This window comes from Oncorhynchus kisutch, linkage group LG12 (assembly GCF_002021735.2).
Source record: "Oncorhynchus kisutch isolate 150728-3 linkage group LG12, Okis_V2, whole genome shotgun sequence".
Classification (NCBI taxonomy): Eukaryota; Metazoa; Chordata; class Actinopteri; order Salmoniformes; family Salmonidae; genus Oncorhynchus; species Oncorhynchus kisutch.
Window position 1 is genome coordinate 38631433 of NC_034185.2, and position 25749 is coordinate 38657181.

Here is a 25749-nt window from a genome sequence, read left to right on the forward strand (position 1 = left end):
GTGACCAGGCTCTGTCACAAACAGGTCACAGAGGAAAGAAAGGGATGGAAATATGAGCGTAGTCATATCATCACTGTAACATCATCCTCACCTCTCTCTCTCTCGCTCTTCCTCCTGCTCTCAGGTGAAAGCTGGCTCGAGGTCCCTACGAAGGGACGAGGTCTGGGCCAGAACGTGGCACACGTACGTACGTACTCATCCTCAAAATAACCTCTTTTACACTCAGTTGAAAGTGAGAGCCGTTGCAGCTGCTCTACCCAATAGACTGACTCACTTCTGGGAAACGTCAGCTTAAGCAGACAGCAAGGTCTGAATCATGGGTGTTTAAGATATCAAAATAAACCCATGGGTGACTTCTGAGGGCTGATTTCATGCGAGGGGAGGCAGAGTTGTGCAAGGGGTAAGAGGTGCGGGGTGGGGGTGGGGCTTGTCGAAACGACAAGTGAGAATGTTTATGACAAGGTGTGAATTGAGAAAGGTGATAGAGGTACACAATGTGGCTCCTTATGGTGGGTGAAAGGTTTTTACGTAATTATGATAAATAAGTCCTGCTGAATATATCCATATTAGAATGCTTTGCATTGTTACCAAGAGCAGACTGCAGAAAAACACTTGATGGACCGACTTGAACGATTTTCTTTCTTTGATCTCCTTTAATGACGAGTAATACCTCGAATGCTAAATGCCTCGGTGTCTTTTTATATGGTAGCGGTCTGGCTGACAGACAGCCTTAAGGCGTCCGCATGCTTCCCAGATTAAACCGTTTGAAAGAGTTTGAGCATATATTATGAACGAGATTTTGGGACGTTTTTGTTAGTTTTTGACTTTGGTGAAGGTTTTTTCGGTTGTTCAGGCACACGCCATTTTTTTCTGGACACAAGGGCCGAAGTATACGCCCCTTCGTCAGTGATTGGTCAACAGTAGGGGTTCTTCAATAAAGTCTGTGTTGTCATTCAATGAGACTCGTTTTCATGCAAATATTTTCATTGGGAAATACTGCACCAAACATCTTAGTTAGATGTTTAATCACGCAACGAAGATCTCCTCAGCAAAAACGTAAAAATAAATGTCACATTTCTTGAGTTATCTTAGATTAATTCTGACTATTCTCAAAATAGACAAACAGTACTATTGGCGCTTTTTCTTGTTTTTAAAGCGATGGGGCGGTAGCCTAGTGGTTAGAGTGTTAGGCCAATAACCAAAAGGTTGCTAGAGCAAATCCCCAAGATGACAAGGTAAAAATGTGTTGTTCTGCCCCTGAACAAGGCAGTTAACCCACAGTAAATAAGAATTTGTTCTTAACTGACTTGCCTAGTTAAATAAAGGTAAAATTTGTTAAAAAAAATAAGCGAGCACACTCGTTTGGTTCGGCTAGGCGCCAGCCAAACTGAAGCATGCTGAAGCCTTCTCTCTCCAGTCTAGAGAGCAGGGCAGCGCATCTCAGTCCCCCCAGAGCCGCTCTTTCCCTCTTCCTCTATGGTCTCATGGCACAGCTCTAGGGTCAGCTAACCTTCCCCAAATCTTCATCTTAAAGTGGCACTCCAGTCTCCTTTTCATCTCATTTAAGACCTATTTACTTAACAAAAGGCACATCTCAATAGTAGGTCCAGGTAAGTCATGACATAGCGCGGGGCTCCTCCACTATTCCTCAAGCAAGAGGGATGACATCACCACTTCCCATCAAAGCAACTCCTTGAAGTTTTCAGTTGTGTCTAAAAAAAAAACTATTTTCCTCCAAAAATATATATTTTTACCCTTTAGTGTGTGTAGACTTTACTGTATTTACATTTGGGATTTCACTTTTCAACAGGACGATTTCAAATATCACTGGAGGAAGACTTAGGGTGGAAAGCTGGTCTAAGTCTTAGGGGCAACATCTTCCTACTCCTTTCCTACTCCTAGTGTGGCGACTGTGTAGTGAATAAGGACGCTCCGGGGACTTATTCCAGACAGGAGTCCTCCTCACTGATGTTTGCAGTCCTGGAGGACAGATCTCTCACACACATGCTCCGAGGTGCTTGGTAGGCCTGCCATATCTCCTCAGCACAAACGTGTTTAGAGAGCGAATGTGTTTCAATCTTGTGGTTTTTCATCTCTCCACTCCTCTCTTCTCCTCTAGGAATGGATCAAACCGCCAGGGAATGGGTCAAAGTGTTTTGGGGATTCTTTTTCTATTTCATGCACAGCTGCTCTGTTGTCATAGATTAACAGAATCTACGGTGAAATCCAGCAGGACGTGTGTATGTTGGGCCATAGCTCGGATGTTTGAAGTTGGAGTGGGCGGGCATGTAAATTCCAACGGCATTTGCTCAGTGATAACGTTTAACTCCCAGTGATAACTAAAACCAAGATGAACATGTTTACGTTATCTACATTCATTATATGGTAATAGTCTCTTTGAGATCTGTGAAGGACAAACAAAGCCTTTGATTGCAACCGAAGCTCCATGTATGAAACGATACAAAGAAGGATCCTGGGTGGGTGGGAGCTGTGGTATGTGGTGGATATTGGAGCAATGCATATGCACTCACACGCAAACACACACACACACACACACACACACACACACACACACACAGAGACCATATTATATGATAGTGTGTAGGTGCATTGCATTTAGCAGCTGTTAACCACCACCACTAATATAGAAGAGACATGTCTCTGTGTGAAAAATGTATTACCATGTAGAGTGGATTTAGTCAGGCATGGCTGTGAGATGAGAATATCCTTCCTCTGAATATTGTGTGGAATCCTAACTGCAATTCTATAGCTGCCAGCATGTATGGGAGGAAAGGGGCAAAATGAACGCTTCTGTCCGTGTCTCCCTCCCAATGCAGCTGCAGGCATTCCTTTAAACGCGCCACATTCCGACGTGGAATTGCTCAATCTTGCTCTCACACCCCCTTTCTTGCTCTTTCCATCAGTAGAGGGCCCAGGTCACACATAGGCCTACCAATGTCACGCACAGGTCTCTCCACCATATAGGCTATTATAGACAGATCATTAGTAATGCTTTGTTACAGGTTATAAGCATCAAAATTATATGCTTACAACAAGTTTATTAATAATGCATTATTAATGAATGTAAAGCATTACCAGACAGTCAACCTACACTGCTTAGACAATAATGTTTCCATATACAACAGCCTCCTCTCTTCTGAGAAGGCTTTCTACTAGATGTTGGAACATTTCTGCGAGGACTTGCTTCCATTCAGCAACAAGAGCATTCGTGAAGTCGGGTACGGTTGTTCGGCGATTAGGCCTGGCTCGCAGTTGGCGTTCCAATTCATCCCAAGGGTATTCGATTGGGTTGAGGTCAGGGCTCTGTGCAAGCCAGCCAAGTTCTTCCACACCGAACCTCGACAAACCATTTCTGTATAGACCTCACGTGATGCACAGAGGCATTGTCATGCTGAAACAGTAAAGAGCCTTCCCCAAACTGTTGCCACAAAGTTGGAAGCACAGAATCCTCTAGAATGTATGCTGTAGCGTTAAGATTCCCTTTCACTGGAACTAAGGGGCCTAGCCCGAACCATGAAAAACAACCACGGACCATAATTCCTCCTCCACCAAACTTTAAAGTTGGCACTATGCATTGGGGCAGGTAGCTTTCTCCTGGCATCCGTCAAACCCAGGTTCATTCGTCGGACTGCCAGATGGTGAAGCGTGATTCATCACTCCAGCCAACGCTTGGCATTGCGCATGGTGATCTTAGGCTTGTGTGCGGCTGCTCGGCCGTAGAAACCCATTTTATGAAGCTCCTGATGAACAGTTATTGGGCTGACGTTGCTTCCAGAGACAGTTTGGAACTCGGTAGTGAGTGTTGTAACCGAGGACAGATCATTTTTATACTCTACGCGCTTCAGCACTCGGCGGTCCAGTTCTTGTGTGGCCTACCACTTTGTGGCTGAGCCATTGTTGCTCCTAGATGTTTCCACTTCACAATAACATCACTTACAGTCGACTGTGGCAGCTCTAGCAGGCCAGACATTTTACACACTGATTTGTTGGAAAGGTAGCATCCTATGATGGTGCAACGTTGAAAGTCACTGCGCTCTTCCGTAAGGCCATTCTACTGCCAATGTTTGTCTATGGAGATCTCATGGCTGTGTGCTCGATTTTATACCCCTGTCAGTGACGTGTGTGGCTGAACTAGCCGAATCCACAAATTTGAAGGGGTGTCAACATACTTTTGTATATATAGTGTATTTCTATGGAAGGCATTTGTAGAGGGAAATGCATATGCAGCATATAAGGTAGGCTACAGTAGCCTGCCTTACCACACTCCCATGCCGTGGGTAGGCTACAGTAGCCTGCCTTACCACACTCCCATGCCGTGGGTAGGCTACAGTAGCCTGCCTTACCACACTCCCATGCCGTGGGTAGGCTACAGTAGCCTGCCTTACCACACTCCCATGCCGTGGGTAGGCTACAGTAGCCTGCCTTACCACACTCCCATGCCGTGGGTAGGCTACAGTAGCCTGCCTTACCACACTCCCATGCCGTGGGTAGGCTACAGTAGCCTGCCTTACCACACTCCCATGCCGTGGGTAGGCTACAGTAGCCTGCCTTACCACACTCCCATGCCGTGGGTAGGCTACATTTAGATTCCTGGGGTGTACATGCAGCTCACATGACTGCTGCATATTACTGTAGACATTGTGTCAAGATCGGCAGGAAAACCAATGGGGTTCCTCTCTGTATGTGTGTGTGTGTATGTGACGTAAGGGAGGCGGGTCGGAGGCAGGTCTGCGTGTATGTGTGTGAGCGAAAGAGTGTGTGTGGAAGCCTATCCGCCAGGCTGTCGGCTCCTGCACTGAGGCACGGTGTGTGTTGCGCGGCTGACCTCGCATTGAATGGACTAGATTTCCCCAGCCACGTAAGTACACACCACGGCCGGAAAGGATGTCTTGCTGAATCAAGGGAAAGGCCTGGGAAAGTCGGCCATCCCTTAATTCCAGCAGCTGAAACAGTCGACGACAGTTCCTTCGGTTTTTAAAATTCGTCGCAAAGGACATCCACTTCCGAACACAACAAAGGGCTACGAATTCTGGATGGTTTTCTCTCCATATTTGGTCGATGGCAATCCCCGAAGCTCGCTGCATTTGTGGAACGAACAAGGCCCATCTGACACTGGCCTGGTAGCTATGAAGCAATAGCATTGCTTTCGCTATCAATAATTCATGTTGATTTTATATATAGCCTACGGTAGCTTGCAACGTCTGTGCGATTTTAACCGCGGTTACTTTGTATGGTCTCAGTCTGCAAGCTATTAGACGGATACATTGTTTCTATTTTCTGAAACGTGTCATGCAATTCAATTAATCTGCGGGATAGCTTTATGCTAAATATTCAATCTAGCAGTCCAATCGTCATTACAAAGCTGACATTCGGTAGGATTTGAGTGTTTCGTTTGTAGCAAATCGGCGTTGCTGTCTCTCGCACTCTGAAAGCGTTCATCCTCTTCTGCAAAGGGCTGCCGTGCGTTATGGGGCAGTGAACAAGGATTTTGTTTTAGTCCTACAGCTGGGTAGATAAAGACCACATATTGCAAAAATTATCTTCGAATTGCCCTTTTCTTTGCATGTATTGCATATGAGCCCTCCAGCTGTACATATATAGCTTGACATAGCCTAGCCTACGTATTACAGTGTAATTAGGTGCCCTTGCAAAGGTAGCACAACATATAATCTAGATTGACATTTTTTAAACGGCAGCTACAAAGTATTGGGCCACAACAACCAATCTATTGACTCAAGTTTACATCCCTGCCTTCGAAGAGAAGAAGACCCCCGATAGTTTGGAACTATTTCAGGGAATCCTGATGAACATACAGAGATCAAATCCCATCAACATCTCGCGTTATGGGAGATCACGGCACAAAGCAACCGAATTCGAGGAGTTATCTTGCTTGAGGACTACAGAATCCAGCCAGAGTTTCAGTCCTAACCTAGGATCCCCTAGCCCCCCCGAAACACCGGATTCCTCCCACTGTATCTCCTGCATCGGGAACTACCTGCTCCTCGAGCCATTGGAGGGGGACCACGTTTTCAGAGCCGCCCACCTGCACACCGGTGAAGAGCTTGTATGTAAGGTGGGTATTCGAGCTATAAGAGTTGTATGGGCCCTTGGGTTGATTGACGGTCGCGTTAGTCATCGAGAGATTGCAGCAGATATGGGCCTATATTGTAGCAAACGTCATGCAAATTCCAATCATCTCGAGGAGATCACATTAGCCTAACCACAAAACACCATATTTGGTCAATCCACCAGGGTCATATGCAAGTTGAATGTAGAATAGAATTATAGCACTATAATAAACCTGAACTTGCTCACAATGCAGACATCTATTTTAGATATATAAATATACAGTAGTTACATGTTTATAGCTGTAGGACAGGCCTAGCTGGTTGCCTTTTTTAATGCAAATTACCCACGGACTGTCCAATAGGGCATGCACAACTAAACAATGCACTGTATAGATAAATACCCGGTGTTGGCGCGAAATTTGTCTCCTGATATTTTATGCATGAATTGGAAATACAGAAAAGTGAATGGAGTGCAAAGCAGGCAGACAAGCAGGCAGCTCAGCTCGCGCGTGTCTCGAGAGCTATGTGGGTCCGGTTGCATGATGTAACGTCGACAAAGGAGTTAGTAACTGCTCTCACAAACTAATAGCCCGTGTAGCACTACCCAGTCCTTTGTTCCTCATTGTTAAAAAATGAAAATGAGGTTTTCCCCATTCTCCTGCGCATGCAGCCTGGTCTCATAGACAAGACGTAATATAGTAAATACAAATCTGGGAAACTGAAATTAGTAACAAATGTTACAATTGGTCCAGCGTCGTTAGGGTTTGGCCGGGTTAGGCCGTCATTTTAAATAAGAATTTGTTCATAACAGACTTGCCTAGTTAAATCAAGGTTAAATAATAATAATAATTAGCAACTACTTAGCATGTAGCTAACCCTAACCTTAACACTGTTAGTTAACCCTAATGCTAATGTTAGCCACCTAGCTAGAATTTGTAACATATCATGAGTTTAGCAAATTCGTAACATATAATACAAATTGTAATTCATAACAGCATATAAAATGGGTGATGGACATCCACAAATGAATACATACCATACAAAACGGAACATACAGTATCATACTAAAATGGAGGAACTTATTTACTTACATAATAATACGAAATGCTCTGAGACCAGGTTGGCACATAGCACACGCGCTCCGTTTTTCATTACTACCAAAATGACCCACCATTTCCCACGGCAAATGGATGTATAATATAATATTGTTTCAGTTCTTCTAGTGCAATATGAATATAATACATTTCATTGTAGTTAAATTTCCAACTTGTTGTTGTTTTTCTCATAGGACACACATCACCAGAAGGTCTGAAAGATCCGATATGTGGTCGACTTGTCGGATAGGACTTCAATTTGTGCATAGGGCAACCTTTTGGCCTTTGTTTCCACCTCTGTACAGTACATTATTGACTTAACTGTAAATCGATATGAATAACCTTACGGTAACTCTTTACATGAGGTTCCACTGTTTCCACCACTGTAAAGTACATTATTGACTTAACTGTATATTATGATTATTGGCGCATTGGATACATGCACCCTTGGGTACATTCAAATGATTAACCCTAAACAAGGTCATAAACATGACCTGATTAATAGACAAAATACTTAGGCTAAAAGCACACAGGCCCCATCGGAGCACAGTCCTAGAATGATAAGTATGGCCTTTGGCACTGTAACTGCCACTGCCAGCGAGCTATATTTATACATCTGACCTCCATTTTTACTGAATGTTGCCAAGCAACATCAAAGATCAATTTGTAATCTCAGAATTGACAGTTTACTGCCTCGGCGTATTAATAGAACCCAGCTACAATTGTAGACCTTGAGAAGCACACACACACTGCGGGGTGAGCCAGAGCCTACTGTTTTCTAACCATTTACCGACTCGGAGTCGAGAGGCTCGTTCACCTGGGCTGCACTTGCTGAAAGTCGAGGTGGAGAACAGAGGGGAGAAGGGTTACTATGGAAACCGGGGGGAGCCTGTAGCATATGCAAGGAGGGCGACAGCGACAATGTTACAGAATGGTCACATTCAGATATAAATGTGTGCATGCAGAATATGGAACGGTTACCCTGTAGTTCTATGTCTTTACCTCTCTATCTGCAGCAGCAATCTAAATGTTGCACCCCATGGAATGAACCTTGGTCTGAAGGTTCTGGAGTCCTGGGGGCATAGGCATATTCATTAAGGTGAAACATTGGAGAAATACAGAGCTTACCCGGTTCTCTATTCTACACGATGATAGATAATCACATCTGTTCTAGTCTACACAATGTGCTGAGCAATGACTGTCATCTCCATTGGGTACTAAACTCCTTCCCCCTCTTTCTCCCCGCCCACCCCCTCTCCCTGCTCCCTCCCCCTCTCCAGGTGTTTGAGATAGGCCGCTACCAGGAGTCCCTGGCGGCCTACTTCGCCCTGGGCAGACATGAGCACATCAACCAGGTGGTGGAGGTCCTGCTGGGGGAGAAGCGGGCCTACGTCTTCTTCGAGAGGAGCCACGGAGACATGCACTCCTTCGTCCGCACCTGCAAGAAGCTACGCGAGGACGAGGCCGCCAGACTCTTCCGTCAGATAGCCTCGGCTGTGGCGCATTGCCATGACAACGGCGTGGTCCTCCGGGACCTCAAGCTGAGGAAGTTTGTCTTCCGGAACGAGGACAGGTGAGGAAGTGGACGGGGTGGGGAGGGGTGATGGATGGGGGGGGGGGGGGGCTCTTTGTAAATCGATGTGAATGTAAATAGCCCTACGGTAACTCTTTTACATGAAGTTCCACTGTGTATTAACACTGTGATTACTACAGTAACAATGTAATTGTTACATAATAATGGAGTTGAGCAGTTTCTCTTTAGATCAGAGGTCGCCATATTGGAGGTACACAATATAACTAGGAGTACACACGCACGTATGTGGTTTCGGGACAAGCAGGGAGACTGGATACAGTCTAGACTCCCGCAAGCTAGCTGAACTGCTGTTAAACTGGTTAACAGTGAAGCAGAGATGCCAGGAGTTGCTTTGTCTGACAGATGTTCAATTACATTGAGATTTACCATGTAAGGCTGTGGCACAGAGTAATGAATCGGTTCTACACCGACATCAGCTAGTGCAGGCTGTAGTATATACTGACCCCTGGTGGTGGGCTGTCCACATTTATCACTATAGTGATCCAGGAGAACAGTGATAAAAACATATTCTAATGCTGCTTTTTTAACTGACTGGCAAGCATGTGTTGTTCCTGGCACTGACTGGATGCCCTCTATCTGAATGCCCCAGCCCAGACACACACTGAACTCAAGTCAGCTTTGTGTTTTCTCCTCCAATGGTTGAGGTTACATTGGGTGAAGTGTAAGCTGATCCTAGATCTGTTCAGGACCTCATTCTGCTCCAACCTGACAGTGGAGTAGAAGCCCTTTTATCTATGTGAATATGTGGCTGCGTCACCCTCTGGCTCTGCTCATTGAAAAGGGAAGCTGAGCCACACTCATTTAATAGCAGTATTCACGACCTTGGCTGCCATGACAGGACCAACCATGTGACAGGGTGGGATGTGAAACCCTCCACTGAATGATTGATGGGGGCAGAGCGTGGTTCAAGGGGGTGAAGAGAGACACTGGGGTGGGGACTGGGGGTGCATCTAATTCTAAGTGGCTTCCTTCCTCTACTCCTGTCTTTGTATCCTCTCCTACATCTGGACTGATGGAAAAACACAAGCTAGCACGAGATGAAAACAATACAAAGAAAATCTAAGCAGTACAGTGGTAGGCTACTGGGAATCTGCTTTCGCCTATCCAGCTCTTTCAAATTAGTGCAGATGAGGAGACCGAAGAGGACGCCACTTCAGACTCTTCAGAGTCACCCTGGCCAAAAGCCAAGTCCCAGAGCTTTTAGTGGCAGGCCAGAGAAGGGAGAGAGAGAGAGAGATAGGTGTCCCAGTAAGTTGATATGGCCACAGTATTTGCAGTGTGTGGTGACAGACTGGGAAACCTGCTTATGTCATCATGGTTGAATTTACCACTCACTGCCCCCAGGAATGGTTATAGGCCATACTTGCTGGGATTCAGCATCAGCCAGGGGATATCTAGAACCCAACCTACATGCACTGTCCCTTACTGTACCAGACAGTGACCTCTTAACCCAGCAACGTGTTTTAATGTATTTTTACATCTTTATGGGGATGCTAAACATGAGATGCTATGTAAGCAGTAGTAAGGCATATGTCAACCTCTTTATTCTAATGGCTGCCTCGAGTGTTTGCTGGTATGTATGTTGCAGGTAGCTCTGTCAGTGACATTTACAAATGGGCTGCTTATAAAGGTTATTATTGGACCCATTTGAGGTAATGCACTGATTGCATACTCTCAACTACCTGAACTCAAGCTCCTGGAACAAAAGAAATGGGAAACAAGTGAAGAGGACGGTAGAAAATCCCACAATTAACACAAAGTCAAGCCTAAGCCCAAATCAGTGGAGGTGTGTGTTTGAGCACTTGTGCATGTGAGTGGAAGATATTTTCGGAATATGCATTAGCCACTGCTGCAGCTCTGCTCTTCTCCTTAATGAACCTTTTACTGCAGTGGGCTAAATAAGGGTCGCACCGGGTTTCTTGGTAGTCCTAAACAAATCTACCTTGAAACCAAAGTACACACGTCACACACATGGTTGTGGGCTTCAAAAAAAGAAGACCCCTGTGCCCAATGGTGGAAAAAGTACCATATTGTCCAAAATGTTTATTAATTATGAAAAATATGAATAATAGGTCATTTAACTGCAGGAAAGGGCTACAATGGATGGAAGTGTTCAGTTCTCCCTGAATATGTGCGTGTGCGTCTCTCAGAGCCCACTTCCGCGCAAACAGATGGAGCCACTTTAGGTGGAGCCTCACAAGTGTCCCGTTCTTATCGGCGTAGAGGGTCTGTACACCGTGAACCGCTCCAGAGTCCTCATCAGTCACGATGCCTCTGAACAACCCTTCATTATGATCTCGGAGAACCATGGCTGTGAGAGGGTCTCCTTTGAAAAGAGACGAGGCTTAATGGTTCTCTGTTTTATTTATTTTAATTTTTTGGGGGGGGATGATAACACTTTTGAGGGTTGATTCCCGTTTTCAAACTCTTCTTACCACATGCTTGCTCAAGGCCTCTGAACTGGTCGTCCATAATGGTGGTTCTTGGACTGGAGAGGTCTATTGAATCAGCTGGGCTATAAATAGGCTGATGCATGCTGGCTGGCTGGTTGCGCTGCTCTTATCTCTGTGAAAGGAAATGTCAGATGTAAGCCCCAGGCATTATGTGCTCTATGGAATTTAATGTCCAAAGCTATGGATCGGCGATGTCCATCACAGTGAATTACATTGCGATCCCACTAGAGGAGGGCAACTGCCTACAGTGATCAAGAACTGTGCGGCAGAGGCATTTCTATACTCACAATGTACTTTTGATTTTCTGGACCAATTACATTTATATGAGAAAATGCGTCATTGTCCATCGGTTATATAAAAGGTCAGATATCAGATATTTTATCAGAATGTATTTTTTTGTTCATCCTCCTGTGGAATGAGGACTCTGGGCATTTATATATGTTTGTTGTCTGTTCTTGTCTCCCTCCAGGAGCCTTGTGAAGCTGGAGAGCCTAGAAGACACCTACATCCTGGAGGGCCATGACGACTCTCTGTCAGACAAACATGGCTGCCCCGCCTACGTCAGCCCCGAGATCCTCAACGCCAGCGGCAGCTACTCGGGCAAGGCGGCCGACGTCTGGTCCCTGGGCGTCATGCTCTACACCATCCTGGTGGGCCGCTACCCCTTCCACGACGTAGAACCCGGCTCCCTGTTCAGTAAGATCCGCCGGGGCCACTTCAGCATCCCAGAGACCCTGACGCCCAAGGCCAAGTGTCTGATCCGGAGTATCCTCCGCCGGGAGCCCGCAGAGCGCCTCACATCCCGGGAGATCCTGGAGCACCCCTGGTTCTTATCCTCCGGGGCAGCAGGCGGAGCTGTGGTCCAGGGGAGAGGGGAGAGGGAGCAGGAACAGACTGTGCCCGAGGTGAACATGGAGGAGGAGCTGGATCAGTTCTTCAGCTGAGCAGACAGGAAACAGGAAGCACAAAGGGAGGACTACCCCACAACGTGGAACAAATACGACACGCTCAGAAAGAGCCTAACGGTAGATTAGTTGTTTAGCAGGTGAAACATTGTCACTCACAGAAAAGGTGTTTCCATCTTTTTTTCCTTTCCATTCCATGGAAAACCAACCTCGAGGCGGAGCCAGGTGGTGAATGGCTCACAAACATCACGGGGGCGGGACTTCTGTTAAGAGGAGTTGCCGCCACTAGACATGCAAGTCGCAAACAATGTAGCAAACATAATCTTTTTTTTCTTTTCGTGGTGCTTTTAAAAGTAGATACATACGACATGTTGTGACGCTACAGCAAGCACGAAGGGACAAAAGACCTCAGCCAAGGAGAACAAGACACATGTCAGTCAGTCAAACTGCTACTACACTCCTCTGAGTTTTCACATGACCAGGTATAAATTGCCCACTAAACCACAGATCTAAGATCAGATAACCCAACCCTCAATCCTAAACCATTATTAGGAAGATTAAAACAATATCTGACCCTGGACCAGTGATTAGGGCCAACTTCTACCTACTCTGTTTCGAACAATCATCAGGACAGATGACCTCATTTTTGGTTGCTCACTCATTGTTTGTCTCTCATTACCTAACATGACCATTGACCCTAGGTTATAAAGCTCTTACTGACATAGAAGACGGATAGTTACTCAATTATTGTACGTACCCGTCTTCAGAAACCTGTGTGCTTCATCATCTTTTTCTGTGTAGCCTTATTCCTCTTCCCCACTTATTGTGTGCATTTCTTTTTAAAAAAAATAAAAAACTGTTCTACCACCATTCATTTATCATGAATTAATAAGGCTAGGTTTTAAGTTTGATATCACCTTGTTGTGTTAAGCTATTCCATTCAGTTGTTACTGCTGCTTTCATATCTTCTCCTTAACCTTCATTTGTAACCTCTCTCTCTCTCTCTCTCATTAAAGCCTTCACCAGTTGCATCATGCACTTGATTTGTTTAGGCTCGGTGAACGATCGTTTTCACCGCTCTAGATGCGCTTTCTCTATTTAAGTTTAGCTTTTCATTTGTAGGAACGGAAAACGTTACGTTTTATTTAAATTGTAACATCAACTATATACATATAAATATATATATATATATTTAAAAAAACATTGCAGGGTTTTTCTTTTTTCCAGAGATTCCTTTTACATGTATGTATTTGTAGGCAATATTTTGGACACAGGACAGGTGCGATGGGAAAAAGGCTGTCCGAAGTTTTTTTAGAAAAAACAATTCAACTTTTGTGCCAGTATTTCTGTGCCCCCACCACCCATGCCGACTTCAGTCACCCTTAATATATTTGATTTTGAACTTGAAACCAATTATTAAAAGATACCATCACAGTACGGTCTGCAGTAGCCCATGTTGATTTTCTTCTGCCTGCGTAGGTCCTGTAAAACTGTCCTGTTCTGAATGGGTACCAGTGGACATGTTTTGTCGTATCTCAATGTTACTTGAATTTGTGTTTTTATTAACTAGTCCTCGGCATGTGCCCTATGAATGCTATTGCCTGCCTAGCAGGGTCAAACAAAAACAAGCTTGTTTTTATAAAAGTAAAAACACAAGTGAACATTTTATCAGAAATTTGCTATTTTGAGTCGCTTTTAAAAACTGACTATTGCTTTTATTTTTGTTTCGTAGAATGAGCTGCCCATATTTGCGTTTAGTGCTGATTTGGTGCTAATGTTCAAGGAGTCTTTTTGTTTTGGAGGGGAGTGGTGCATGGTGGGAATTCTGCCTCGGATGTTCTGATTGTAAAATGTAACAGATTTGTGTTTTGTCCAAATTTATTCAGTAAATAAATTGTGAACTGCACATTGGGTTTGATTCTTCTCTTAGCACATCATAGATATTGTATCTTTGTGACATTAGGCCTCTGTATATTGTTACTCAAGCCACTCTGATGGTTATTACAAAGTGCTTTGTATCGAGGATTGCGTCCTGTCTAAACATTAGCTCAGGCCACAGTGATGTAACCGCTGCGTTTTCCTGGAGTACATTACAGTATGAACACTTTAGACATCTTTGGGTGAAGAGCACCTAAACACATTACAGAATGTCTCAATGCTTAAGTGCTGAGCTCACAGTGTTAAATGAACAGATATAGTATTACCCCAATTAAGCGTAGTGTATTTGACCACACACAATGTTGAGACTTTCCACCTGTTAGACTATACATTAGGCTAGTCCACTTCAGATACTCTGCTAATGGAGATAGAATCCATCTGTCCACACACAACAGACTTGAGCAGAAAATAGTAGTATTTTGTAGTTTATTTGAAAATACCAAAACTTTTCAAATACTCAATGTAGTCCAATATAGTTTATATAGAGTTTCAACTATTAGGCAGTATATAAGTATTCATTATTATATAAGTAAGTATTCAGACCCCTTAACTTTTTCCATATTGTTACATTACAGCCTTATTCTAAAATGTATTAAATCGTTTTTTCCCCCCTCATCAAAATGCACAAAATAACCCATAATTTTTGCAATAAAAAAAATTACTATTGAAATATTACATTTACATAAGTATTCAGACACTTTTACTCAGTACTTTGTTGAAGCAGCTTTGGCAGCAATTTCAACCTTGGCACACCTGTATTTGGGGAGTTTCTCCCATTCTTCTCTGCAGATCCTCTCAAGCTTTGTCAGGTTGGATGGGGAGCTTCGCTGCACAGCTATTTTCATGGCTCTCCAGTTAGATCGAGTTCAAGTCTGGGCTCTGGCTGGGCCACTCAACATTTAAAAACGGTTTAATATTAAGTGTTACTTAGAATTGCTGACAGTAACACAATATGGCTAAAGTGTCCAAAGGAAACTAAATATTTCAAAACCGCCTTCGTGAATCAGCAGCAGCCAAGGCAGATCTAAAATTATGTTTGTTTTGTATTCTGAGTAAACTATCCCTTGGTATAGTGTGTTTGAAACAAAGACACCCCCCCCCAGATGGACAAATAGGTTTGAAATTGTTTTTGCTGAGCATCCAACTTGCTGTTTGAAATGTTTGCAAATGGCTTTGAATTACTCTGCAGTATTTTCATGAATTGCAACTTTCAACCGTTTCAGTGGCATGTTGAAAGAGTCCTACAGTAGTGGAGTGTCACAACTTAATTTATACTTATCTGCACAAAACATCATTGGTTAATTGGTTTGACTTGATGTACACCTGGGGCAATGGACATTCAGGAGAATGGATATTTACAAAATGTTCAGATAGAAATGTGTTGTGTAGATCCAATATGACTGTCATTAGATTGGAATAGTATAGGTGAGTGTGTGACCCCTGTTCTATTTCTATCTTCAACATGCAGTCCCAAATACAGCCCTGCCTTACGCTGTGGTGATCATGACATTTTGTCAGACGGTTATTGTCATGCAAATGACTGCCGGTCTCACGGTAATCCTCCACACATACAAGCCACTGATGCACGCCTTTGGAACATCTATACCATCACAATAAATCCATTATTTATTTTAGGCAGGTCTAAAGAAACATGATATGAAAAAATGTATTTCAGAAGAACAGAATATGAGATGGCCTACCGTACTGTATGTTTTCTGGCTATGCTCCGTGCCATAGGCTGTAGGCTAGTTAATTTAGCTGACAAGATATGCTTATAAATCCCGTGCCATTTTTTATAGTATTTTATAGTAATAAGAATATAATTGAATTTAGCAGAATAAAATTGAAAGAATAATTTGAAACAGGTCATTTTGGCTAAATGTAGAGTTATTTGGCAACTTTAGTTGTGAATGACACAACCCTTAGAATGTCTAAGAAATCAAAACATATATGGGCTGCTTGATGCGACAATAGGATATTGATGATTGGGAAAAAGTCGCAATAAAAAGCTTGCACTCTGTTCCTTGCCTCAGGCTGCACAGGCTGTTCTCTCATGAAGTGATCATATGTTCACCCATCAGCCTATTCTCAATGTAATATTGTCTTTACTAATATGTCAAATATGTTTCAATTTAGAATGGCCCATGATCACATGGACAGGAACAGGGGCAGAGGAAAAATACATGTCATCCCTATGCACTGTAATAGTGAATGGAAGCCACTTGCCCGCGGTTTGTTTTTCAATCATGCGAGGTAGGCTACTCCCAGTTTATGGCAGAGCATGTGCTTAATAATAGCTGAAAAATATATATAGTAGCAGCTGGGATCCTTTTTTAGTGGGAACCATCAAAACTCTGCTTTCACATGTGATTGCATATAGAAACGTCTGGGCTTGTTTCACTCCACGCATCAAACACTGTTTGAGCAGCATGCAGCCTCTCGCTGGGCGACATGTGATATTCCGCCCCAACTCTATGCCATGGGCTCTCCAACCCTGTTGCTGCAGCTACCCAGTGCTTCATTTAGGAAACAAAGTGAAATCTGTTTGCACGGTGGTGAGACATTCTATAGCTAAAGGTAACGTGTCAGCCTAATCATTATGAAAATATAAAAAATGACCTATTACTATTATTGCTATTATTATTATGACCTATTCAAAATCTAATACAAATTCACTATAATTGTAGGCTAACTCAAAAGCTGCCCTGTATAATCAATGAACCAAGAGCATCCTAGATGAATGGATAACATGTTGGAAGAGAAGCACAAGGCAACCATTCCAACCAGTATGCATAGTAATACAGCCCACACTTAAAGGGGATTACTAAAATTTGTATAGGCTAGACCAATTACTGTATGTACCAAAGACATCTTACATCTATGTTTTTTAAAAATGTTTTTCTGCCGTGCGTGATATGCTGTTAGGCTATGTATTGTAGGCTCTAATGACACAGTCATTATTTTAAATCAGTTGTTTGTTTTTTTCGGGCTTGTGCTCTAATATAGGACTATGGATATGCATTAACTCTAATATGCTTATGGGTGTTTTGAATTAATCACCTTAGAAAGTGCTGTTTGGCTTGAAACAACATACACAACGACCATGTTTTCCACTCAGTTTCAACCTGTTGTTGTACTTCTTTCTTCAAATGAATCAATCACAGTGCGGTGAGTTTTAAAAGCACAATACTGTTTTGATGAGATGTGTTTGATGTGATTTTCCATTGCATTTGCATTGATGTCAGAGTGGTTAAAGGGACAATAGGGCCCTGAGTACCAGGCCATTAGCGACCTGATGGCCATTAGCAAGTTGGGTACTGAATGCATGTCCAGAGTGCATAAAATGAGATTAACTTGACTCAATGGTCACGTGGAATTTGACTGCAGTCGTGACTCGTGACTGCCGGTGTGGAGGTAATACGGTCACCGCAACAGCCCTAGCCCTGCCATTAGTTGAAGGCAGCCAATCCGATAGTTTCAGAAAAGTAGTGACTTCCAGAGATCTTTATTCAAATAGTTTTTTAAAAAGTCATTTTTTGGGATCTGTATTCAAATAGTTGTAGTCACCTCCAAAGTAATTATTCGTTCCCCTGCAAAAATAGTTACTTCCCACAAAGCATAGTTAAAACTATAGTTATCCCAGGTCTGTCACACAAACCTGTTCTCATATACCCTCTCTCTCAGGAGACAGTTATACCTAACAAACATTACCACTGTCCTCTAAAGACAGAGCAGTGAATTCTCTCAGCCTGTCAAACAGACATATTACACATTTATAAAATGTTCTCTCTTCCCAGAGTCCCGCAGCACAGACCGAAGGCACAATTACTGAGGTGGCTAAATTTGGCGGAAGCCCGCTGTTGGATAATCCAACAGATATAGATTTAAAGGCTTATGGTGCTGAGCTCATTTTGTTGGGATCTGAGAGCAGAAAAGGACCGGAAGGACAGAAACTATTTATCCCTGAATAACATTACAACCATGTCCGCTGTGCCCATTAACTGACAGACAGGAGATGTGTGATATTAAGCTGCTTCTGCCAGGCTTCGCCATTTGAAAGGCTCTTTAGAAAAGTGTGCTTTTTACATTGTTATCTCAACAAAACAATCCTTTTAACCGCATTATCAGATATGCATGGAATATGAAAAGATCGCAACGCTCTCTTGTGTGAGAAAGAAGACAGAAAGGATTTTGACTTTCATTTCTTCACCACCTCCGCTCAAACTTGCAGACATTAGAAAAACAACTAAACAATCACGTGAGAAGCTCTTCACTAAACCATTTCCTGGTAGTTCTCTACTCTCACAAGAGGGCCCATATTGCCCAAAATATATGTTCTGTCAATTTTGCCGTGCCAATGTATTTTCAATGTTTTTGATAGGCCACCTGACCTTTCCTCGCTCCTCGGACTGACCTCCTTCTGTCATTGAATCCCACTACAGGAAAGAACTTCATAATCTAATTTGTCCTTCCAATAAATCAAATTTCAAACCAAATCAAATCTTATTGGCCACATACACCTGGTTAGCAGATGTTAATGCGAGTGTAGCCAAATGCTTGTGCTTCTAGTTCCGACAATGCAGTAACATCTAACAAGTAATCTAACAAATTCACAACAACTACCTTATACACACACATGTACAGGGATGAATAAGAATATGTACATATAAATATATGAATGAGCGATGGCCGCGCGGCATCGGCAAGATGCAGTAGATGGTATAGAGCAGTATATACACATATGAGATGAGTGATGTAGGATATGTAAACATCATTAAAGTGGCGTTGTTTAAGGTAAACAGCATCTGGTGTGTGTGTGTTGTTGTTGCACCTGTCATGTTTGTGCAGGGTAATCCTGATTAATAAGGTTACGTCCATCACATAAGTGAAAGGGAGACAGCTGCTGTGGTATAGGCTGCAGCTATAGGATGCCTGTCCAGATTATACGTACACAAATATATTACTGATAGGGAATGCTGATAGCCTCTCAATCATATGCCGCAGCATCATTTTATGACCATAATTTCTTTATCTAGCAATTAGCTTTTTTCCATTGTCAACATTTGTTGTTCTTTTACATTGGTGTAGTTCAGTCCATGTTCTTGTCTATTGATGTTCTGTATTTTGTCATGTTCTTTGTTTTGTGTGGACCCCTGGAAGAGTAGCTGCTGCTTCAGCAACGGCTAAAGGGGATCCGAATAAAATAGAGTGAACAAAAATATAAACGCAACATGTAAAGTGTTGGTCCCATGTTTAATGAGCTGAAATAATGATCCCAGAATTGTTCCATATGTAAAAAAAGCATATTTCTCTCAAATGTTGTGCACAAATTTGTTTACATTCCAGTTAGCGAGCATTTCACCTTTGCCAAGATAATCCATCCACCTGACAGGTGTGGCATATCAAGAAGCTGTTTAAACAGCATGCTCATTACATAGGTGCACCTTGTGCTGGGGACAATAAAAGGCCACTCTAAAATGTGCAGCTTTGTCACACAAAACCAATTCCACAGGGAGTGTGCAATTGGCATGCTGACTGCAGGAATGTCTACCAGAGCTGTTGCCAGAGAATTTAATGTCAATTTCTCTACCATAAACCGCCTCCAATTAGAGAATTTGGCAGTACATTCAACCGGCCGCACAAACTGCACAAACTGCACAAACTGTCAGAAACCATCTCAGGGAAGCTCATCAGCGCGCTCATCGTCCTCACCAGAGTCTGGATTTTTCTGCAGTTGTAATCGACTTCAGTGGTCAACTGATCCCCATAGTGGCGGTGGGGTTATGGTATGGGCAGGCATAAGCTAACGACAATGAACACAATTCCATTTTATCGATGGCAGTATGAATGCACAGAGGTACCGTGACGAGATCCTGAGGTCCATTGTCGTGCCATTCATCCGTGCCATCCATCACCTCATGTTTCAACATGACAATGCACAGCCCCATGTCGCAAGGATCTGTACGAAATTCCTGGGAGCTGAAAATTTCCCAGTTCTTCCATGGCCCTGCATACTCACAAGACATGTCACCCACTGAGCATGTTAGGGAAGCTCTGGATCAATGTGTTCGACCGCGTGTTCCAGTTCCCACCAATATCCAGCTTCTCCGCACAGCCATTGAAGAGGAGTGGGACAACATTCCACAGGCCACAATCAACAGCCTGATCAACTCTATGCGAAGGAGATGTGTTGCACTGCATGAGTCAAATGGTGGTCACACCTAGGGTTGCAAAATTCCAATTTTCCCCGAAGTCCCAGTTGGAGGATTCCTGGAATCAGGAAGGAATAAGCAGAAAATCTGGAATCAGGAGGGAATAAGCAGGAAACCTGTAATCAGGAAGGAATAAGCAGGAAACCTGGAATCAGGAAGGAATAAGCAGGAAACCTGGAATCAGGAAGGAATAAGCAGGAAACCTGGAATCAGGAAGGAATAAGCAGGAAATCTGGAATCAGGAAGGAATAAGCAGGAAACCTGTAATCAGGAAGGAATAAGCAGGAAATCTGGAATCAGGAGGGAATAAGCAGGAAACCTGGAATCAGGAAGGAATAAGCAGGAAACCTGTAATCAGGAAGGAATAAGCAGGAAATCTGGAATCCTCCAAACAGGATTTCTGGAAAACCAAGGAATTTGTTGAAAGTTCCTGAAATTTTGCAACCCCAGTCACACCAGGCAGGGTAGCCTAGTGGTTAGAGCGTTGGACTAGTAACCGAAAGGTTGCAAGTTTGAATCCCCGAGCTGACAAGGTACAAATCTGTCGTTCTGCCCCTGAACAGGCAGTTAACCCACTGTTCCTAGGCCGTCATTGAAAATAAGAATTTGTTCTTAACTGACTTGCCTAGTTAAAAAAAAAAAAAAAAATACTGACTGGTTTTCTGATCTACGGCCCTACTTTTCTTTTTAAGGTATCTGTGACCAACAGATGCATATCTGTATTCCCAATCACGTGAAATCCATAGTTCATCCATAGATTAGAACCTAAATAATTTACTTCAATTGACTGATTTCCATGAAATTGTGGCATGTTGCATTTCTATTTGTGTTCAGGGAACTAAACATTAGAGCATGTCAGTATATTGTATGCTACATTAATGGTTGATGAACTTATTGATGTCCTGTGATTGGTCACTAGGCAAGGTTGTATTTCTGTATCTAGAAAAGGAGAAATTACAAATCATGTTCAGGGACATTTCTCTCCAGGTTGCACAGTGAAGTGGAACTGTGCTACTCTGCTCTCTGGTGGTGACTGTAAAGAAGTATAATCTAAGGGTTTTGTGTTGCCCACAGAACCAGGCCTGTGTTGAATTATTGGGAAAGTAGCAGCTACCCACTGGACAAAAACTGGTTGCATCGTTTTTACGTTATTTCAACTAAAGAATTAAACTTCGATGATGATGAATAAACTTGGAAAGCGGAGGGATTTTTTTTAATCTAAATCCAATTAAATGTTTTGTTGATTTCACGTTGAATTCACATTAGATGACAAGTCAATCAAATGTAAATGAAAACTAGATGCTGAACTGACCTGTAGATTCTTCCAGCTTCCCAACAGTAGTTACATAAACAATGATAAATACAGCCATAACCTACACATTGTTTGTTGGACTCTAAGCAGTCTATATTTAGATGGTCCCAGATAGGATGGAATTGGTTGCAGGATTAGTGAGAGGCTATACACAGAAGCACAAAGAAACAAACACACACATTGAGGGAGTTTGATTAAGCTGACCCCCGGTGCACCGGGCTACGGCCCGTGATTTGAAGGGCGAAAGCAGTGAGGGAGGAGAGCCCTTCTCAAATAAACAGTAATCTGCACAACTCAGTCATGCTGTCGACAAGGCAGCTAGATGCATTGTTCAGAAACATACAATATCCCTTTTCCACAAAATACATGTTTGAAGATTCAAACAAGTTTTCATCAAAAGCAATCCCTTTTTCCTGTAAAAACACAGAATCCTACTCATTACTCCACATGCTTAGCCTACGTCACTTCTGTTTTGAGCCGACTTTATTCTCGGCCAAAACGGGGCACCTGGCTCACTCCCGGGAGGCAAGCCCAGTTCCAAAACGAATGCAGTCAACGCTAACCAGCTTAACCTGGGGCATTAATAGAAGTCCCTCAGTGTGATGGTGACAGTTGTGCCTGTGCGCATCACACTCGCACCCAAATTCAACCGAGTTATGAAGTTCCACAACTTTGCTACCAGGGTTGAATTGAATCCACTTCAAACAATGAATTTGAATTGGTCACAAAGCAGAATTTGAATTGAATTTGAATATTAAGAAAGTAGAATTGAATTCAACTGAGATGTGAAACACGAGAATCTCATTTGTTTGACAAATTATTTATCAAAGGTTATGCCACATATTAATGCAAAGAATTCATATACCATTTCAAATATTAGTTTGATTCTAATAATCTTATAATCATATTATCATCCGTCTTTCGGATGGGACGTTAAACGGGTGTCCTGACTCCCATGGCACTTATCGTAAGAGTAGGGGTGTTAACCCCGGTGTCCTGGCTAAATTCCCAATCTGGCCCTCAAACCATCACGGTCACCTAATAATCCCCAGTTTACAATTGGCTCATTCATCCCCCTCCTCTCCCCTGTAACTATTCCCCAGGTCGTTGCTGCAAATGAGAACTTGTTCTCAGTCAATGTATCTGGTAAAATAATGGATAAATAAAATAACTCAAAGACGTCAAACAATATTTTTATTTGGCTTGAGACGTTAACGTTGTTCCCTTCCATACTGCAGTGTTTGATCTAATGCATTCCGGGAAATGATTTTTTTCTGATATGTAAAAATTAAGGGAATTATTAATTATTATAGGCAACCCAGAACATGGTCTTAGAATATTTCCAGACCACTGTAATTACTTTAAAAAGTTTTAGGAGAATGAGTTTTTAAAATGAAATGTTTCAACCTTATGCTACATGGTACTTAGTAACCATACATGATGTGAAGAATACATAAACCATTTGAATGTAATTTAATTCTACTAATTATACAAATTCAATTAATTAATTCTGCTTCATGTGGGGGTATGGCCTACTCAAATTCAAATTACATTTTGTGTCATTAGGAAACATCTGAGGGTTTCAGAAATTAGAAAGGTGAAAATCTGTCCTTTGGGCTGATGAATCCAAATTTGAGATTTTTGATTCCAACCACTGTGTCTTTGTGAGACGCAGAGTAGGTGAACTGATGATCTCCGCATGTGTGGTTTCTACCGTGACGCATGGAGGAGGAGGTGTGATGGTGCATTGCTGGTGACACTGTCAGGGATTTATTCCGAATTTAAGGCACACTTAACCAGCATGGCTACCACAGCATTTTGCAGCGATACACCATGCTATCTGGTTTGTGCTTAGTGGGACGATCATTTGTTTTTCAACAGGACACTGACCCAACACACCTGCATCAGATGACCTGGCCTCGACAATCACCCGACTTGAACCCAATTGAGATGGTTTGGGATGAGTTGGACCGAGTGAAGGAAAAGCAGCCAACAAGTGCTCAGCATATGTGGGAAATGCTTCAAGACCATTGGAAAAGCATTCCAGGTGAAGCTGGTTGAGAGAATGCCAAGAGTGTGCAGAGCTATAATCAAGGCAAAGGGTGGCTACTTAAAATAATATCAAATATATTTAGATTAGTTTAACACTTTTTTGGTTACTACATGATTCCATATGTGTTATTTCATAATTTTGATGTCTTCACTACAGTACTATTCTACAATGTAGAAAATAGTAAAAATTAAGAAAAACCCATGAATGAGTATGTGTGTCCAAACTTTTGACTGGTACTGTATTTAAATTAGATATTTTTGCATTTCATTTTCAATACATTTGCACAAGAAAAGTGTTTTCACTTTGTCATTATGGGGTATTGTGTGTAGATGGGTGAGAATAAATATATATTTAATCCATTTTGAATTAAGGCTGTAACACAACAAAATGGAGAATAGTCAAGGGGTGTGAATACTTTCTGAAGGAACTGTATATGCAGATATTACAGTAACAGCACATTAAGCGTTATAGGCAGTATTGAGAACTGCTGTATTCTGGGCCCATTTTTGAACTATTACTGTGCCCGTCGAGAGAGAGATCCGCTTGACTGGCTGGCAGAGTGTGTGTGCCAATGGGAGAAAATTAGAGCTTTGGTGAGTGAGTCTGTCTTCTTTGCATGCATGTGTCATAGAGTGTGAAAGAGATATTAAAGAGATATAGGCATAGGCCAGAGGTGAGGGTATTATGTTATTAGGTCACCTGCTCATAATTGACTTTAAAATGGGAAACATTGTTTGATTGTTAATAATAATTTGAATTCTAATAATAATAAATGATGAATATTCACAGTTCAGTCAACTACCTACCATTGCATTTTAGAATATAGACCTAATACTGTTTTAATGTAATCTCATCCCGTTTTTACATCCTCCCAGTTCTGCATAAAATAGAAATATACACTCAGTCGCCAGTTTATTAGGTACACCCATCTAGTACCAGGTCGGACATTCTTTTGCGTCAAGAACAGCCTGAATTCTTTGGGGCATGGAAGCGTTGCTCAATTGGCATTATGGGGCCATGGACTTATGCTTCCTACACCAAATCCTGACTCAACTGTCAGCATGACGCAACAGGAACCAGGATTCATCAGATCAGGCTATGTTTTTCCACTCCTCAATTGTCCAGGTGATGGCGTGCCCACTGGAGCCGGTTATTCTTGTTTTTATCTGATTGGAGTGGATATCGGTGTGGTTATCTGCTGCAATAGCCTATCCGTAATAAGGACCGACGAGTTGTGCGTTCTGAGATGCCGTTCACAATCATCCTGCAGCAACAGTAAACGTGAATTATTGTGTGGATAACAATCATTTGGTATTTTTGTGGGGGTCGATACATTTTTTAGTTAGAGCAAATCAAGTCTGACGATTTGAAGTGGAAATTATCAACTTTAGAAGCCTTTTAAAACCTTGAATACACTACAAGTTTTCGTTTCCTGCAACAATAGCAAGATCAAATTAAGATCCAACACCTGTATACGTTCAGAGAAGTATGCCAATTGTCGCAACAATAGTTAGTGTTCACAACTGAAAAGTTTAGCCTACATCTGCCTTTCAGTGAGCAGGATAGGATGTTGGTGAAGTATACCCATACTAATAAAAAGGCTTATTTTAACTTACTGTATTGGTTGATGTACTGTAACTACATGAAGTTCATGATGATCAGCTGAGATGCCATACTGTGCTTTTCTCCTGCGGGAACATTCAGAACACACACACACTATAGCTTAATTGGATATTGTTGTATGTGTCAGCAATAGCCAAGTTAGCTATGCAAAGTGCCAGATAGGTAACCATTTACAGTAACTGCTGTTTATAGTCAATATACACCATCAGCCAACAGAAGTTATCTACACAAAGTAATGGAGAAACCTGACTTTTCTGTAGCTCTCGCCGGGCAGCTTCCGAGTAACTTACTTCCACTAGATACTAGTAGCTAGTATCAGTTGTTCAGTTGAGTTTGCTACACTGGCATGCTAACTTCATAATACGTTCTGCATCTTAGCTAACATGACTATTGTTTTCTTCCTGTCACACTCACAAGGTCTAATCCTTTCTTTGTGCTGCCAACCTAGGCTGTAAATCCACCCCCTTAAACCCCGT

At 42.5% G+C, this 25749-nt stretch overlaps 1 protein-coding gene and 1 long non-coding RNA gene across 4 annotated transcripts; one reads left to right on the top strand and one right to left on the bottom strand.

Moving 5' to 3' along the window:
- Nucleotides 1-4662: 4662 nt before the first annotated feature.
- On the top strand, nt 4663-14041 carry LOC109900979 (tribbles homolog 2-like). Of its 2 annotated transcripts, none has more exons than XM_020496923.2 (3): nt 4663-6094; nt 8464-8756; nt 11700-14041. In XM_020496923.2, the coding sequence occupies exons 1-3, from the start codon at nt 5825-5827 to the stop codon at nt 12172-12174; spliced, it is 1038 nt and encodes a 345-aa protein (XP_020352512.1). In that variant the 5' UTR covers nt 4663-5824; the 3' UTR covers nt 12175-14041. The 2 variants fall into 2 exon arrangements, with proteins under 2 accessions (XP_020352512.1, XP_020352515.2); XM_020496926.2 differs by having other exon boundaries at nt 4686-4879.
- LOC109900980 (uncharacterized) lies at nt 10806-25749 on the bottom strand. Of its 2 annotated transcripts, none has more exons than XR_004211944.1 (4): nt 25564-25749; nt 25267-25338; nt 11213-11342; nt 10806-11103 (listed from the first exon to the last, which is right to left on the bottom strand). It is a non-coding gene; the product is annotated as an uncharacterized LOC109900980 (long non-coding RNA). The 2 variants fall into 2 exon arrangements; XR_002256666.2 differs by having other exon boundaries at nt 25524-25749.

Bases quoted from the DNA above. Each gene is read 5' to 3' on its own strand.
- LOC109900979 (XM_020496923.2), top strand. From the start codon at position 5,825: ATGAACATACAGAGATCAAATCCCATCAACATCTCGCGTTATGGGAGA. The intron at 6,095-8,463 runs GTGGGTATTCGA...CCCCCTCTCCAG, and splicing joins GTGAAGAGCTTGTATGTAAG to GTGTTTGAGATAGGCCGCTA. The intron at 8,757-11,699 runs GTGAGGAAGTGG...GTCTCCCTCCAG, and splicing joins GTCTTCCGGAACGAGGACAG to GAGCCTTGTGAAGCTGGAGA.